The following is a 14866-nucleotide window of genomic DNA, read 5'->3' as shown; positions in this document are numbered from 1 at the left end:
GATATATGTATATTGCATCCAATAATTTATACAACATGCACACACTGATTGACCACACGTGTGTAGAGGGGAGAAAGTAAGCTTTTTTTTTTCTTTACACAACTAGTGCTGACACTTGTCATAACAGATGAGTCCAACAGTATTTATGCCAGGAAGCACCCTCTGAAAATGTATGGCATTATCCACATATTTCCTTTCTCTGACAGCTGATTTTCCCGTCTACCTTCAAAGTGGCTGATTGGGACAGCTTGGTGGACTGACCAAGTGATATTATCATTCATAGAGTCACACTGCTAACATGGCTAATAACGCCAGTCTATAATCATTCTCATGGTACTATCTTAAACTGGGCTTAACACCGCAGGCTGTTGTGTACTTATTTTGTAGCTGCAAGATGTATCGGCATTAAACACATTTTTTAACTATTAAGTTGCATTTGGTCTGCCTAGCATGTGTTGTACAGTATGTCCTGAAAAAAATTGTTGTGAGAGACACCCCGATGAGCTCAGTGGAATCAGTACCATCTCCTCCATACAGACCATTTTCAATACGTCTCCTCTAGATTTCACAGAGAGATGGAGTAATAATCTGTACTTTACATGCAGAGTGTGGAGCCTTCAGTCAGATCGTCTGTCGCTGGTACCATCCAAGATGAGTCAGCCAGGAGACGGTGGTGAGCTCATCCACAGCAGGAGGACGAAGAGACAGACATGAAAACAGAGACATCTTTAGTAAAAAAGAAAATACAAGCTAATGTGCTTGTAAAAATAAAGGAGGGGATGATCCATATTTTGACAGTTTATGATGTCTGTGTGTGTTTAGATTTGTGTTCACTGTAGTTCTGGTGCAGTTATTCTATTTCCAAAATCAGTTTGATGTTAAACCAGTCAACCTTGTCAGAGGCACTTGGAATGATCCAGCACACCATCCACTGTTATCTACTCATCCCTATATTGTGGACGTCATGCATTAGTTGAGAAATGGCTGTTACCTTGGCAACCATTCGAAAACACATCATCTGGACAATGTCATGATTTCATTTCATTAGCGTAATGAGACCAGTCTTGACGTAAGCCCATTTTGCTCAGCGTACTGACAACATGGGCAATGGAAATCCATCACGCAGCATTATGGATTCATCTGCTTTGTTCTTTTTAGTCAAATGCTTTAAATGTAGCACAGAATCAAAATGCAAAATAGCAACGTTGAGGACTTCTTAGCATCAGCCTGTTGTGTTAATTTAATTTGTGTTGTTAAAAGCAGATTACAAATGACTTAAACCTGGATATAAACACACTAAAGTGTGTGTCTGGTGTAAATTTAGAGAAATAAAGCCATCATTTTCTCCTTGGATGACTGCTAGTGTTCCATGCCATGTGACAGAACATTCACTTAAGCTGTATCAGAGGACAGCTTGTCACGTTAAGCTGCACACCGCAACTGAGCTGTGGAAAATCTAATGTTTTTGTGCAGAAAGCCTGTTTGTAAATCAGCAGCTCATACTGATTTTGTTATTTTTTCCTGATAATCTCACAATTTTCGCTTGAAATCGCACCTTCTAGCTCCCCACAGAGAAAAGTTAAAGGGTAAGGTTTCCACGCACACCCAAAGACCTGGATCTTCACTGGAAATACTAACGATTCTTGTGTTGCAGCCATAGACATTAGAACAATTAGTGGACGGAGTCATCGTGATGTCACCCATTTGACTACTATTTTGAAACCTTGAGTTTGCATTATGGGGTCGCGATCCTGATCTGTTGCAACAAGAGCATGCACACCTCCGACAAGGGTGTGGAGCTAGTGGGCGATGTACTGCAACTTGGGTGGTGCTTGGTTTTGGCTCTTCTGTTCAGTAGGAAATAATGGTGGTCTGCATGGTTACAATCTTTCTCATTTTACAACTAAATGGCACACTACAATATGCTTCTGTTCATTTTAAACAAGAAATATGCAATGTAGTAATGGAATATTGATTGATATTTGACCAGCACTGCCTAGCTTTACGGTTTGAGCTGAGTTTTGGGAGGCTCTGTTGGAAACACAATGATGGATGCCTGGTCACAATCTTTCCATGGATGTATTACATTTCTAAAAATATTTTAAGCAAGACATTTGCAATGTAGTTACAGAATCCTGGTCCATATTTGATCAATACTGTCTAGTTTGACAGTTTGATCCAAGCCCTGTGTGTTGTACTGGATGGACTCACTGAGAATTACCTGTCAATCACACAGTAGCCACACCCTAAGGCATACCCTGCTATATAGTCTGTTTTACTACCAAAATTTACAAAATGAACATCATGCTGTATTGAGAAGACTTGAAACTAGTGACTGAGACTATAAACTCATTAAGAAACTGTTTACTTAAGTCATAAATCAAGTGAGAAATAGGGACACTCTCTTTTAAGACTCCTTACAATCAGACTTCTTTTTGCAACCAGCGGAGTCACCCCCTGCTGGTCATTAGCAGAGATGCAGGTTTAAGGCACTTGGCTTCACTTTTCTGACTGGGAAGCTCTGTCCACTTATTCTATTAGTTGTCTTCTTCTTAGTCTATGTTTACCATTCAGTCAGACAGTATTAAACTGACAAATCAGTGCAATGCACATTAGACAAGTTCAATTCATTTGTGTCGTTTGTCAAATCATTAAAAGGTGTGTCTGAGACTAGTTTGCTTTTTGTGTGTGGTTGTCATGCACCTGACTTGACTTCTAGAAATTCTTAAGTCAAGAAAAAAAATTATCTGTGCTTTCAGAAAGTTACAACCATAGTCCTGTCAGTGAAATTCAACCCAGCCTGATCTCCACCCCTGCTGGATTGTGCTTAGTGTTTCCACCGCACAGGGTCAACCGGTGCAACATCTGCACTCCAGGAGAATTAACCTTGACGCTCACGTGCCTTCTTTTGTCCCCAAATAACTTTTGATCAGACCGGTTCCCTTCAGGCAGGGTAGTTAAACCTTAGATAAAAGGTGAAACAATGTGACTACTGAAATGGCCTCTGAATAAGGTGAAACAGGAATAGAAATAGTAAAGAAGAATGGGAGAAGGTAATTTTGTTGGCTCCATCTCCTCAAACAGCATAATCTCCCTCCTCCACATCTCTTTTTAATCTGTGCAACAAAACAGGCAGACTAATATTTTAATGCTAATAATAAAGGTGTTTTAGTTATGTCATTCTGGAAATAGAAAAAAAAGAAAAGGATTGTGTCTTGAGTCATCTAAAAACCACACTGCATTATCAAACCGAAATATAAGAAAGTGAAAGACATCCTTCTACGTAATCAATAACTCCTTCCCCTCAGGCTGTGCACAACAGCCTCTACCTTTCTCTTGTCAAGCCATCACACATGCAAACATGCCCTAGTTCCCCCAACAATGTAACATATTAGCCCAATTAAATGTTCTTTTCCACAATGTATGCCGTGTTTATATTGTGAAGCGTATTATTCAGTGACGAAGAGGACAAAGGCGCAGGTGAAATGAATCACTACATTACATAATAAAGAGGGTGATACCCATGAGAGCTGTACATATAACTCTGGTCTCAAAAAACCATCAAGTTTGCAATCTCTGCAGTGAGAGAGAGCTTTAAACTTCCAGACAGGTCTTTGGCTTGGCATCATACAAATTCCTTTAAGTTGTACCATTTAAATCAAAGATTTATGGCAACCATCAAACAATAACTACTCTTTTGTGGTTGGGAATTTGAAACAATGTCTATCAACTCTGCCAGCTACTGTTAGCAGCCAGCTTGTAGCCACGAAAGCTATGCGGCTCTAGGAAAGGCAATGTCAGTCAGTCCACCACGTCCGTCCAGACTGAAACACCTAAACATCTACTGGATGAATGTTTCTGTCAGGATGAATTGCAGTGTGTTGATCATTGTTTTGCCTGGCCTTGTGCTTGTTCCAAAATGTTCCTCAGCTGTTGGTTCACTCCTCCTTTTTGAAAAAACTTCTTTTTTTTTTTTTACAGAAAGAACATCCTTCTCAACTTACACACAACATGTCAGCCTAGTGACAGTGACACTCCCACAAAACTCTTCTTAACTCTTTCATCAATTTCTCAACTGTTGGACCAACCTAGGTCACAATTACAGAGAATATCTCACAAAATGTTATATCCCATTCACTGTCTTACAACATTATGATGAGCATAGTTGTAATGAATATGAATATGTTATACCTTCAAAACATTAACATGATAGCACTGTGATTGTGAGCATGTTAGCATGCTCATGTTGATGTAGGCTATTTAGCTCAAAGCACTGTTGTGAACTACAGCCTACAACATGACTTCAGACTCTTTAGTCTGGTTCTATCTAACAAATAATAAACAAAAAACAAAATATTCAACTATGTTATTTTGCAATACAGTTTTTTTTTGGGGGGGGACAAAGTAATCACAATTTATATCAACATTTTAAAGGAAATGTTCATGTTGAGGGGCGGCACGGTGGTGCAGTGGTTAGCACTGCTGCCTCACAGCAAGAAGGTCCTGAGTTTAAAATCCCCCAGCTGGCTGGGGCAGGGCGGAGTTTGCATGTTCTCCTCGTGTCTGCATGGGTTCTCTCCAGGTTCTCCGGCTTCCTCCCACAGTCCAAAGACATGCAAGGTTAAATGGTAACTCTAAATTGCCCGTAGGTGTGAATGTGAGCGTGAGTGGTTGTCTGTCTCTATGTGTCAGCTCTTATCCAGGGTGAACCCCACCCCACCACCAGCTTGGATAGGCTGCAGCCCCCCACGACCCGTGAATTAGCGGATAAGCAGTTACAGAAAATGAATGAATGAATGTTCATGTTGACAAAAATGCTCACAGCCTATGCCTATGCTATGTTTACAAAAATCAAAATAAAAGTTTTAGTAAATAATGTTATTTTGCCTGGTTTAAAAATACTGTAGTCCTACACATGTTAAAACCATACAGGCTAACAATTTGAAACATTTGGGGAAGAAAAAATTAACATTAGGTGAACACAACTTTTGGTTTACATGATACAAATCTGTTCTAACACTCCAAAAATACAGCTCTGCAGTCGAGAAGAAAAAAACATGCAGGTCTTCAGTAGTTCACAATACAGCATGAACAACATAACAATTTCATAGGCTCATGTCAAAATTAGCTGTAACAATCAGGACACAAGGGACATTAAGGCAATGCAGAAGATGGGATCAGCAAGTCCCATCAATCATTCATGACAGCAGGCACGACTCTGGCAGCGTGATGGATGGCAGCGGTGAAATGAGACAGAGAAGAATGCACCATACGTCCAGCTTGTCACACTAAGTTTATACTGCCACACATCAGTGCCTCCACCACTTCATGATCAGCGTTAGCAAAGACTGCTCCAAACAGTGCAATGCAGTGTGCATGCAATCAAGTGTTTGGGGAGAAATTAATTGTGGTTATCCTGTCCTCACGTCATAGCATATGCATTTCACAACTCAATGATTTAATGAATTATCTATCACCAGTGTGGACTGAATTAAATAAACAGCAGTATAAACACAATTACCACTAAAACAGCACATCCCATTGCTGTTTCTACATAATTATCTCACAGCAGTGGAACATGCACACACACTTGCTGTAGGCCCAAACAGAATAGTTTACTTGCATGTGATCATGTGAAAGGGTGTCTGTCACTAAGCAGTCAGTATGGAAAAGTGCTGGAGGTAATGAGAGGGCAAGGACTCCCACTGTTAATATAAAATCTGCCTGTTAAATTTAGTATAAAATTAATGGAAAACAAAGTTTTCCCTCCTGATCATCTCCATTTGATTAAACTGGAGATGTGACTGGCAACATGAGGAGCTGCCGAGCCACAGCAGCAGTCACATGGCAGGATGGCATTAACATTTAGAGGCTTTGTAAAAGCAGAAGCAGTCAACATTGTCAAAATTACCAGGTGGTGATAATTGCACTGGGAGACAAAAATAGTTTGCTTTAAGCAGGATGCTGTCACTGAAAGCAGCTGTGGGGTAAACAAGTCAGAGTCAGACATCCTGGGTTGTCCTGTGTCGCCACCAGCCCAATAAACTGACCACAGTGTTTGACATGCTGTTCTACACACTGTTAAAGTCTTCATGCTCCAGCACGCAAGCGGCATGAAAAAGCCATATATCTCTTAACCCACTTCATCTTATCCAGTTTTATTTTTTTCTGTTAGATTCACAAGTCTGCAATTCCTTTATAATAAGATCTCTGTTTTTCAATTTATATGTGTTGAAAACATTTTACATCTGGTGGAAGACAGTTCAATTTCATGTGCAAAAAATTACAAGGAAGAAGCTAACCCCTTCACAAGGGACTTAAACTAATGATGGAATAATATGATGTAAATTTCATATACAATTCATCTAAGTAAATAAAATGTACACGAGCAATGAAAAATAAAATGAAGTCCTGACAAGTTGGTGCAATAAGGACAAAATTAAGCAACAAATGTCACTAGTAATGTAGACCTTTTCATGACAGCCATGTTGATATAAATTAGTTGAGTAAACACAGGTGTTACCACTGACGTTAATCAAAGTCTTGTTCCATTTGGTGTAGCAGAGCCAACGAGCCAACAGGCACAATAGCATCTCCCTGACTGTTAGACCTGATTGGAACCTTAATCAGTATCATTAGCAACATCTGTGTTCACTCTACTATTTCAAGTCAATACAGCTGCAGTGAAAAATATTTATGCCTCTTCTAATTCCTCTATGACTGTTGTGTGGGTCATAATTTTTGCAAAAGTGAAATATTTCATAAAATTTAAATATCTACCATTTGAGTAATCCTACTCTTCAACATTTTAAATTAAGTTGATTTGTTGCACTATTACAATGGGAGCAGGTAACATTTTTAGCCATGCAAACAGTATGTTGCTTGGACCACTTTAGTCCAGATTTAAATATCTCAGCAACTCTTGGATAACTGCGAAATTTTGTACAGATCCCCGGTAGATGAATCCTAATGACTTTAGTGTCTTTTTAGTGACTTAACTGACTTTTCAGCCCAGTTTTATTTCCAACTTGTCAAATACCCCACAATATAAATATCCGCTCAGGGACTCATACAGGTGTACACGGTACCTGTTAGCACTAAAAGAGACACTCTGGGCTTTCATGCGACTTTAGTATAAATCCATTTGCAGCTGTATCAGTTGTACTGGGCTTTTAGTGTAGTATAAAGAGCAATAAATGTCTGGAGGAGGGGGAGTGGATGGATGGGTTAACACAGGACATTTACCCAGAGGACCTGAGTTTGTGGCCCATGTGAAAACCAAAATGTTTTTAAAAGTTGTAAGGCACATCACATGCATCTTGTGAGTTGCTACAATGACGTGACTTTTGCCGTTTGATTTTCATGTTGTGAGTCGTTTCACTGAACTCATGTGACGTACATAACAGTACAAACTTACTGTAATCTCACATATGGTCTTATCCTCAATCTGCCCAGTGATAATTTCACAGTGTTAACGTGTTCAAAAGGCTTTCTTGAAGTGTCTGATACAACCACTAAAAGGTACCATGTGCTTCAGTATCAGACACTGAGGGGCGGTGACAAAAAATGTCAGTATATGACGATTTGGGATGAGAATGGGTTGGATTTTTTTCCAGTAGTGCCAGCAGGTCAAAGTTTTTCATTTACCTGGTAAATACATCACAACATTCATGGATGAATTGGCAAAAAAAGTTTGTACGGACAGTCATGGACCCTAGAGGCTGAATCCTGATGACGACCATGACACTCACATTTTTGATTTTAACTGAAATGTCTCTCAATTATTGGATGGACTGCAATGAAATTTGTTTCAGCCATTCATGTTCCCTCCAACATGACTTGCAATAATTGTGGTGATATTTTCATCTGGCACCATCATCAGGTCAAATTTTAATTTGTCCAATACCTGTTCCCATTAGCTTTTTGCATTTAGTGCTAATTAGCATATTTTAATGAATATGTTATCACACTGAAGTGGTACACATGGTTTACATTACCTTCTAAAATAAACTGCACTTGTAGCCTACAGTGAAAGTCAGTGCAGCAATAAATAAGCATTTCTGTGCACTGACAATATGTTTATAGTGTACTGCTGTCAGTGATGTGTGTAACCAGAGGCACATGATTTTGACCTCAAGGCTTTGATGAGGAAAATGACAAACGACAGAGAACAATAAAGTATTTGGCCTCTACTTTTATCAGCTCAAGTAGGTTTTTAGCCAAACATCCATCAAAAATATTATGCAGAGGCCTGCAGACCAGAACAAACTTAAAGTATATAATTAAATTCAAAGAAGACCTTATTCTTCACCCAAATAGACTGTTGGCTAGACAATCACAGCAGTAGTTTGATGGTTCATTGTACTCAAACAGTAATTATGTCCTTAAAATACAGTATTCATATTTCAGCTAGAAACCCAGCCCTGTCTTCATTCTCCTCCTACAAACTCACTTCAAACGCTACATGAACACGTTTTAAGAATTCTATTTCGGATGCAATACATAGTTTATCATTTCACCAACTAACTCAAGTCTTCAGTTCTTTAAAATGTATAACAATTCATTTTTTGCCGATTCTGATGATTAAAAAAATATAAATAAATAAATAGTTTTTGAACTCGTCACAATGTTATTTAACTAAATGTAGTTGCGGACAATCAGGCGTTTCATTTGAAATAAAGTAGATATGCCAACTTGTGCATTAGTATAAGCTGTCTTCTTCTATTCATAGTTTCAGTGTCTGGGTAAAAGTTCAGTTTGGGGCAGACATGACTCAGTCATTTAGCCTATTTAACTGCCAGACAGTCAATAAAATCAGCCTACCAAAACTGCAAGGAAAACATTGGGTGGTTCTTATTGTAGAACAGAAATAAAACTTCATTAAGAAGATTCCATTTAACCCAGGGCAATAATTCATTATTATCAGTGGAATTTGCATGCATGGGTCCAGACCTTTAAATCCGCCCACTCCACCAAGTTCTGGAAATATGGAAATGGAGTGCAACGGGTTGACAATTCTGTCTAATATCAGGCAACAGTGTACATCTATTGCCCAATTAATTCCAGGAAATGTGTATCTTAAAGTAACAAAATCAGTTAGTCTGATGTGTGTTTTGTCTGTTGTAATATATAACACATCAACCTGAGCAGCCTATGCTACATGTAATCTATCTATTTAAGTATTTGATACTTTTTCATCTTACTATAAATAGAAACTTTTGAAATTAATAGTAGGCTTTGTGTTAATAATGGTATTGCAGATTCCCTGGTATTGAAAATGGTTTAATTTCCAAATGTACTTTAGCATAGACTGCCACCTGCTGGCTCTTTTGTAGTAAGCTTTAAAAGGAGATGTGAAGGAAATGTCTCTCTGAATTCAGTTCATTGAATCTACATAACAAAGGTAAGTCAGATTTGCCATATATAAGCCAGTAACTGAAGAAAAACCCTGACATCGGCCTAAGATGACAGAAGAAGATAAGAAATGTCATTTAACAGTGTCAGGCTCCATCTCCTTCAATCAAAATAATATCAAAGTTTGACAAAACAAACTCCCACACTGTAATTATGACAGCAGTTACTGACAAACATATTATATAGCATACTACTGATGATTATGAAAATGACTAAGCTTAAAAAGTCATTTTTGACTTTGCACACAGCAAAGTGTAATGTGTAATATACACAGACATGCGTGTGTGCAACAATGATGGCTAATTCTGGACTATAGAAAGTGACAGACAAGGACTCACTGCATCATCTTTAATATTAATTATTTAAGTCACAAATATACAAAAAAGGGTGTATTGTGAACCATTATCTCAAACCAATAAAAATGCAATAACATGTTTGACGGTTGGCTAATAATAATTAATATTTCAAGAGCCCAAGACGTAAAACCTTATTTTCCCATTTTACCTGATGTCCTAAGTTTCAAGCAAGAAACAGTGAGGTAAACACACGTGTTATCAGTGACTCTAATTAAGGTTCCGTTGCATTCAGGTCAAACAGAGTCAGGATGCTTATATTGTGGATGTTGGCTCAATAGAGCTCTGCTACAATGCTGAAAATGGAATAGTAACTTAAGTATTATTGGTAACACCTGTGTTTACCCTGCAATTTCATATTAACCCGACTCCACCCCTATGTGATACTTACCAACAAAATTGAGCCCATGACCAGTTTTTATAAGGTTTTACACCTAATGTGGTGTCGCCGATGTTACTTATACACACCATCTGAATGACTTAATCTCCACCAGAGTCTTTGATATTGTATAATAATGACTTAATTGATAAACGTTTGTCTGCTCGGCGCATGCGCAGTGGCGTCCGGGAGGCACGGAATGTTCTGGTTCTCGCACGGAAGTCTCGTCTCGCGCATATTTGGCAGCCACAGAGGCAGCAACCAAAGCAACAACAGCGACTGGAGCGACGAGAGGGGAACCAACGGCCCTTTGGCTGAGCTGATTTGAATTTCGGGCGAGAGAAGCGTCGATTAATAAAATGACCAGTGGGTACCGACATATATTTTGACTGTAAGGCATTCATGTATTTAATTCAATTGCATGTAGTCTGTGGTCGTTGTTCCTGCCGCTGCTCGTTAGCCTTGGCCACGGCCGACTCGGGTTACGTCTATTTGCTGAAATAGACGTAACACTTGATTCACAGAATTCATACCAGTATTGTCGTCTGGGTTTCTAACTCACTCACACCACTTGTGCTGTGATGGCTGTTTTTTTAACGGAGCAGACGGGTTTCTGGTTATTAGCTACCATATGCGCGTTGTATGTTGGCTAGTTAACATTGACGGGCTAGTGTGAGCCGTTCGGTTGTCCAGCTTTTAGTCCAAGTCTCGGCCTAGATTACTGCTTTAGTTATTAGAAATATGTCAGTTATAGTTTTTGCATCAAGGCTGCTTGTTGCAGACAGAATGTCAGATTCGTTGCCACTAATTTTGTGTATTTCTTTAAACCTGCTGTGCCTTCCTTGTTTGCCCTCAATTAGCTTTTCGACGGTTGCGACAATCCCGACCGTAGACGGGCGACAGACGCTTTGCCTTCTTCTGTTGTTCATGAAGCTGCTCCGCAGCGCCCCCTTGCCACGTCGGCTGCTTTCATATTTTGCACCATTTTCGTTTATACCATCATACAGTCGTAATTCACACGAACGGACCGTGTGTCATCTTAAATTATGGGTTGTAGACGCTTTCAATATGCTCCAAGCTGTCGAGGCTCCCTGTGTTTTGGAGTGTTGGTCAATAGGAGAAGGGTTTCAAGGATGCAGCTCTGCACATAACTGAGATGTTGCTCATCAAAGTGCCATTTGTTCGGTTACATTTTTTTTTCTTTTCTGTTAATTGCAGGAGGAAATCAACGTGAGCTTGCACGCCAGAAGAATGCCAAAAAAAGCAGTGAACAGAGTAAAGGGAAGAGGGGTGATGATGGGCTCTCCGCTGCTGCTCGGAAGCAGAGGTAGGCAGCAGAAATGGGATTCACACAGAAACTTGAGCAATGGATTTTTGCAGCACTGTATCATTTTTAATGATTTTCATGTAGGACTCTGTGGACTATTTCAGTTCTGATAAGAGGTGCACAATAAACTGAAATATTATATATGTATATATATATGTATATATATATATATATATATGGCATTGTGGCTATGTGTTATATCTAAAACTTAAAAGTACTGTAGTGCTGCAGAGATGTCTTGGCCTACAATTCTTGTTCTCCAGATATAAGAAAATGTTTGTTCAGTACAGCCCTCCAGCAAGTGTCACATCAGCATGATTTCCTTGAAAATGCAAATTGTAATGTAAATATTATCATTGATACAAATGGCTAATCATATTGCAATACAGTATCTTGCAATACATTAATAATTACTGATTTATTATCTTTTTAGTACAATATGGTGCAGCTATAGTGCTGACTGTATGTATTTCTGTCTCATAAAAACAAATTCTTGAAACCACATAATAGTTAGACAGCTCCTGGTATCACCAGTGCTGCAAAAAATCTACTTTACTGTACAATTATTTTTGCTTGACAATTTTCCAGTTCTGTTCCTAATTACTGACAACTACATGTGCTTTACACTGCTGTGTGATACAGGAGAGTCTTCCCTAACAATTCTCTTTAAATGTCCTTCTCTCCCCAAGGGATGCTGAGATAATGCAACAGAAGCAGAAAAAGGCTGATGAGGGAGGGAAAGGAGGCACCAAGTCCAAGTAAAGGATGACGTCGGAGACGAAAACAACTCAGTGTTTCAAAAACATCCCATGTTCGGCATTCTTCCCGATATTTATGAGAAATGATCTGTCATTTTTGTCTAGACTCAAGAATCTAGGATCCTACATTCTTCCCTATGGCAAATGACATTGCTTGTTGGATTTGTTAATTTACTTGGTGAAATTATGTCTGAGCAAGTTAGCGGTTGTCCCACATTGGTGCTGCATGCTGAGGAGCATCAGTGGTGTAAGCAGCAGGAGAAAGATGAACAATTCTTGACACAAAGCATCCATGTAACAGTTGTGTATTTTTGTACAAAAATGTCCCCTGCTGGTTTTAAATAAAGTGTATCTTTTTAGTTCATGTTTGTGTGAGTTATTCTAAACGTTGAAGATGGTATTTGTAATATTTTCACGAGTTGTGTTTCTGTAGCTTGAGCACTAGGTGGAAAACATTTACTTTTAAATTTTGTTAGTTACATCTTGTGGCATCTTTTTTTTTGTTTGTTTTTATAGCATCACATTCAGATGCAAGAATCTGTAAATAAAAGTTCTCCCAGTGTATTGTGGTATTTGGATAATTTGACTTGCTAATATAATAATCCACCTGCCAGTATTATTCAGTACTAGATTAGCATGCCAGTTTCTATTAAATTAGGTGCATTGTCATCTACTTTGATCACATCTTTGAGGAGACGCACTTGACAGTCTGACAAGAGACAAAGATAACCAACAACCTTTCTGTGTTTTTAAGAAACCAGATCAGTTAATCAAATTTGGCAAGACAAATGAAGAAATGTTCAGAATCAAATTAGAGATCACCCCTGCACTTTCTCTCAGTCCCTCTGTGACAGGATGCCACCAACACGATGGTGTTACAAGGTATTTATTTATTTATTTATGTTCTTGGTGAGGCAGATACAGTACAATATGCTCACAGTGCATGGCCTCCTTCTATCATTCATGTATCAGACTCTGCAGTGTGTATCCCAGAAAAATGCAGTAGGATATTATGGGCACGTTGCTATGTACACAAACTTCTGTACAAGAAGGAGAACCAGTTATTAGGGTCAGGCTGGCAGTGAGACACCCTACGAAGTTAACCAATCATAGTTTAGTCTGCAGCAGTGGTCTGCTGTAAGTAAATCCTCCACATGCACAGAACAACCACTGGAAGACTTTCTGTTGACAGTTGGCATACAAGTGCACATTGTCATATTCTTATTAAAGTCATTAAGCAATACTCCCTATGTGGTTACGTATTGATTTTTACTAAACCCAAATATGTCAAAAAGTATCTTGATACTAATTACAAATACTTGCTCATCAAATGTATCCAAATGGAATACACAGTACTGGTATAGAAAACATATTTAATTATAATACAAACAATTTGTAATTTGAAAATGCAAAAATTCTATACAAACTAATGTCAAATTTCAGGCATTTAGTAGCCTCATTATGGGTGTGACCCCCCACTTCATGGATATAGAAGTAAAAGTGGATACAGTGTTGGAGGTACGGCTGTCATACCTATAAATGTTGTTAATGTATTAAATGTGCATGAGTAGGATAATAGTTGTAGGCCCACAGTTTTTTTCTATAGCTTTCCACAGTGTCTTATTTGAGTTAAGTATTTGATATACACACATACAAGTTCTTAAAGTATTTTGTTACAAATAACATCTTACTTTTTTCTGCCCAGCAAGATACAAATCATAAAAAAAACCCTCAAAAGTAATTAAATCTGCATTTTTATATTTAATTGAAATACTGCCCACCTCTGTATATTCCATAGAACAGCTTTTTATAGAGGTCCTGTTTTCCATAAATAACACAAGATATAACATTCTGCCCATGTAACTTGTGGTTAAGGAAAGGACACATCTGTATTCTGTCTGTGTTGTGTAACACTGGAGTTTACTGTAATTAAACAAATGTGCCAGCAGACAGAAAAACACTGATGTTGACCACTAGGTGGAAGCAAACATCAAGGTATTTTCTCAACTGTATTCTTACCAGTGAATGCTGAATTGTCAGGATGCACAAAACATATAAATTGTGTGGCTGATTTGTTTATGGTGTATATTAAACGAACCCTTTGCTTAAGCTAGTTAAAAGAACAAACACACAGTATAAATGCGGTTATGGGTCATTTCTAAAATTATTCAATTTAAATGCGCTGCTATTGTGGAACATTTGAGTCTCGTCCTCCAACATGAGCACATATTGCTGATATATTTTACAGTGTTCACAGAGCCAGTAAGCTACAGCTCAGCCTATTTATAGTCAATAAGCTGTGTGTCTACTTACTGAAATCCAGTGGGTTTGTATCCTCACATCTCAGATTACAGGGCATATAATTAAGTCACCAGTTTAGCTTTTTCCATCTCAGATAGCAGGAAGGCAGCTGAAGAGCTGAATAGTGATGAGGAACAAATGCAGAATCAGCAAGTTGCTTAAATTCGAGAAAATTCAACCCTTATCCTCTGTCATTCGTGATGCTCCGCTTACAGCTTTGGGTAGATCTCACTTAAATTCAAGCATAAGGCCCGACAGACTGACTGGGTTCTGGCAAGTTTTCTTAAAACAGACAGAGTGGGGCTCAGTGGTAATGAGACGCAAAATGCAAAGA

At 38.6% G+C, this 14866-nt stretch overlaps 1 protein-coding gene across 1 annotated transcript; it reads left to right on the top strand.

Moving 5' to 3' along the window:
- The first annotated feature begins 10354 nt into the window (after positions 1–10354).
- On the top strand, positions 10355–12595 carry serf2b (small EDRK-rich factor 2b). The gene is made up of 3 exons (XM_084719996.1): positions 10355–10512; positions 11365–11473; positions 12163–12595. Exons 1-3 carry the CDS (start codon positions 10506–10508, stop codon positions 12233–12235), a joined length of 189 nt encoding a protein of 62 aa, XP_084576122.1. The 5' UTR covers positions 10355–10505; the 3' UTR covers positions 12236–12595.
- The last annotated feature ends 2271 nt before the right edge of the window (positions 12596–14866 follow it).

The sequence above is a fragment of the Lutjanus erythropterus genome, chromosome 1 (genome assembly GCF_056507025.1).
Source record: "Lutjanus erythropterus isolate fLutEry1 chromosome 1, fLutEry1.hap2, whole genome shotgun sequence".
Taxonomy (NCBI): domain Eukaryota; kingdom Metazoa; phylum Chordata; class Actinopteri; order Lutjaniformes; family Lutjanidae; genus Lutjanus; species Lutjanus erythropterus.
The sequence above is the reverse complement of the archived record's forward strand: the minus strand, read 5'-3'. Positions and strand labels throughout refer to the sequence as shown.

Coding starts and splice junctions, on each gene's coding strand:
- serf2b (XM_084719996.1), top strand. Junction 11,474..12,162: donor GCTGCTGCTCGGAAGCAGAG/GTAGGCAGCAGA, acceptor TCTCTCCCCAAG/GGATGCTGAGATAATGCAAC.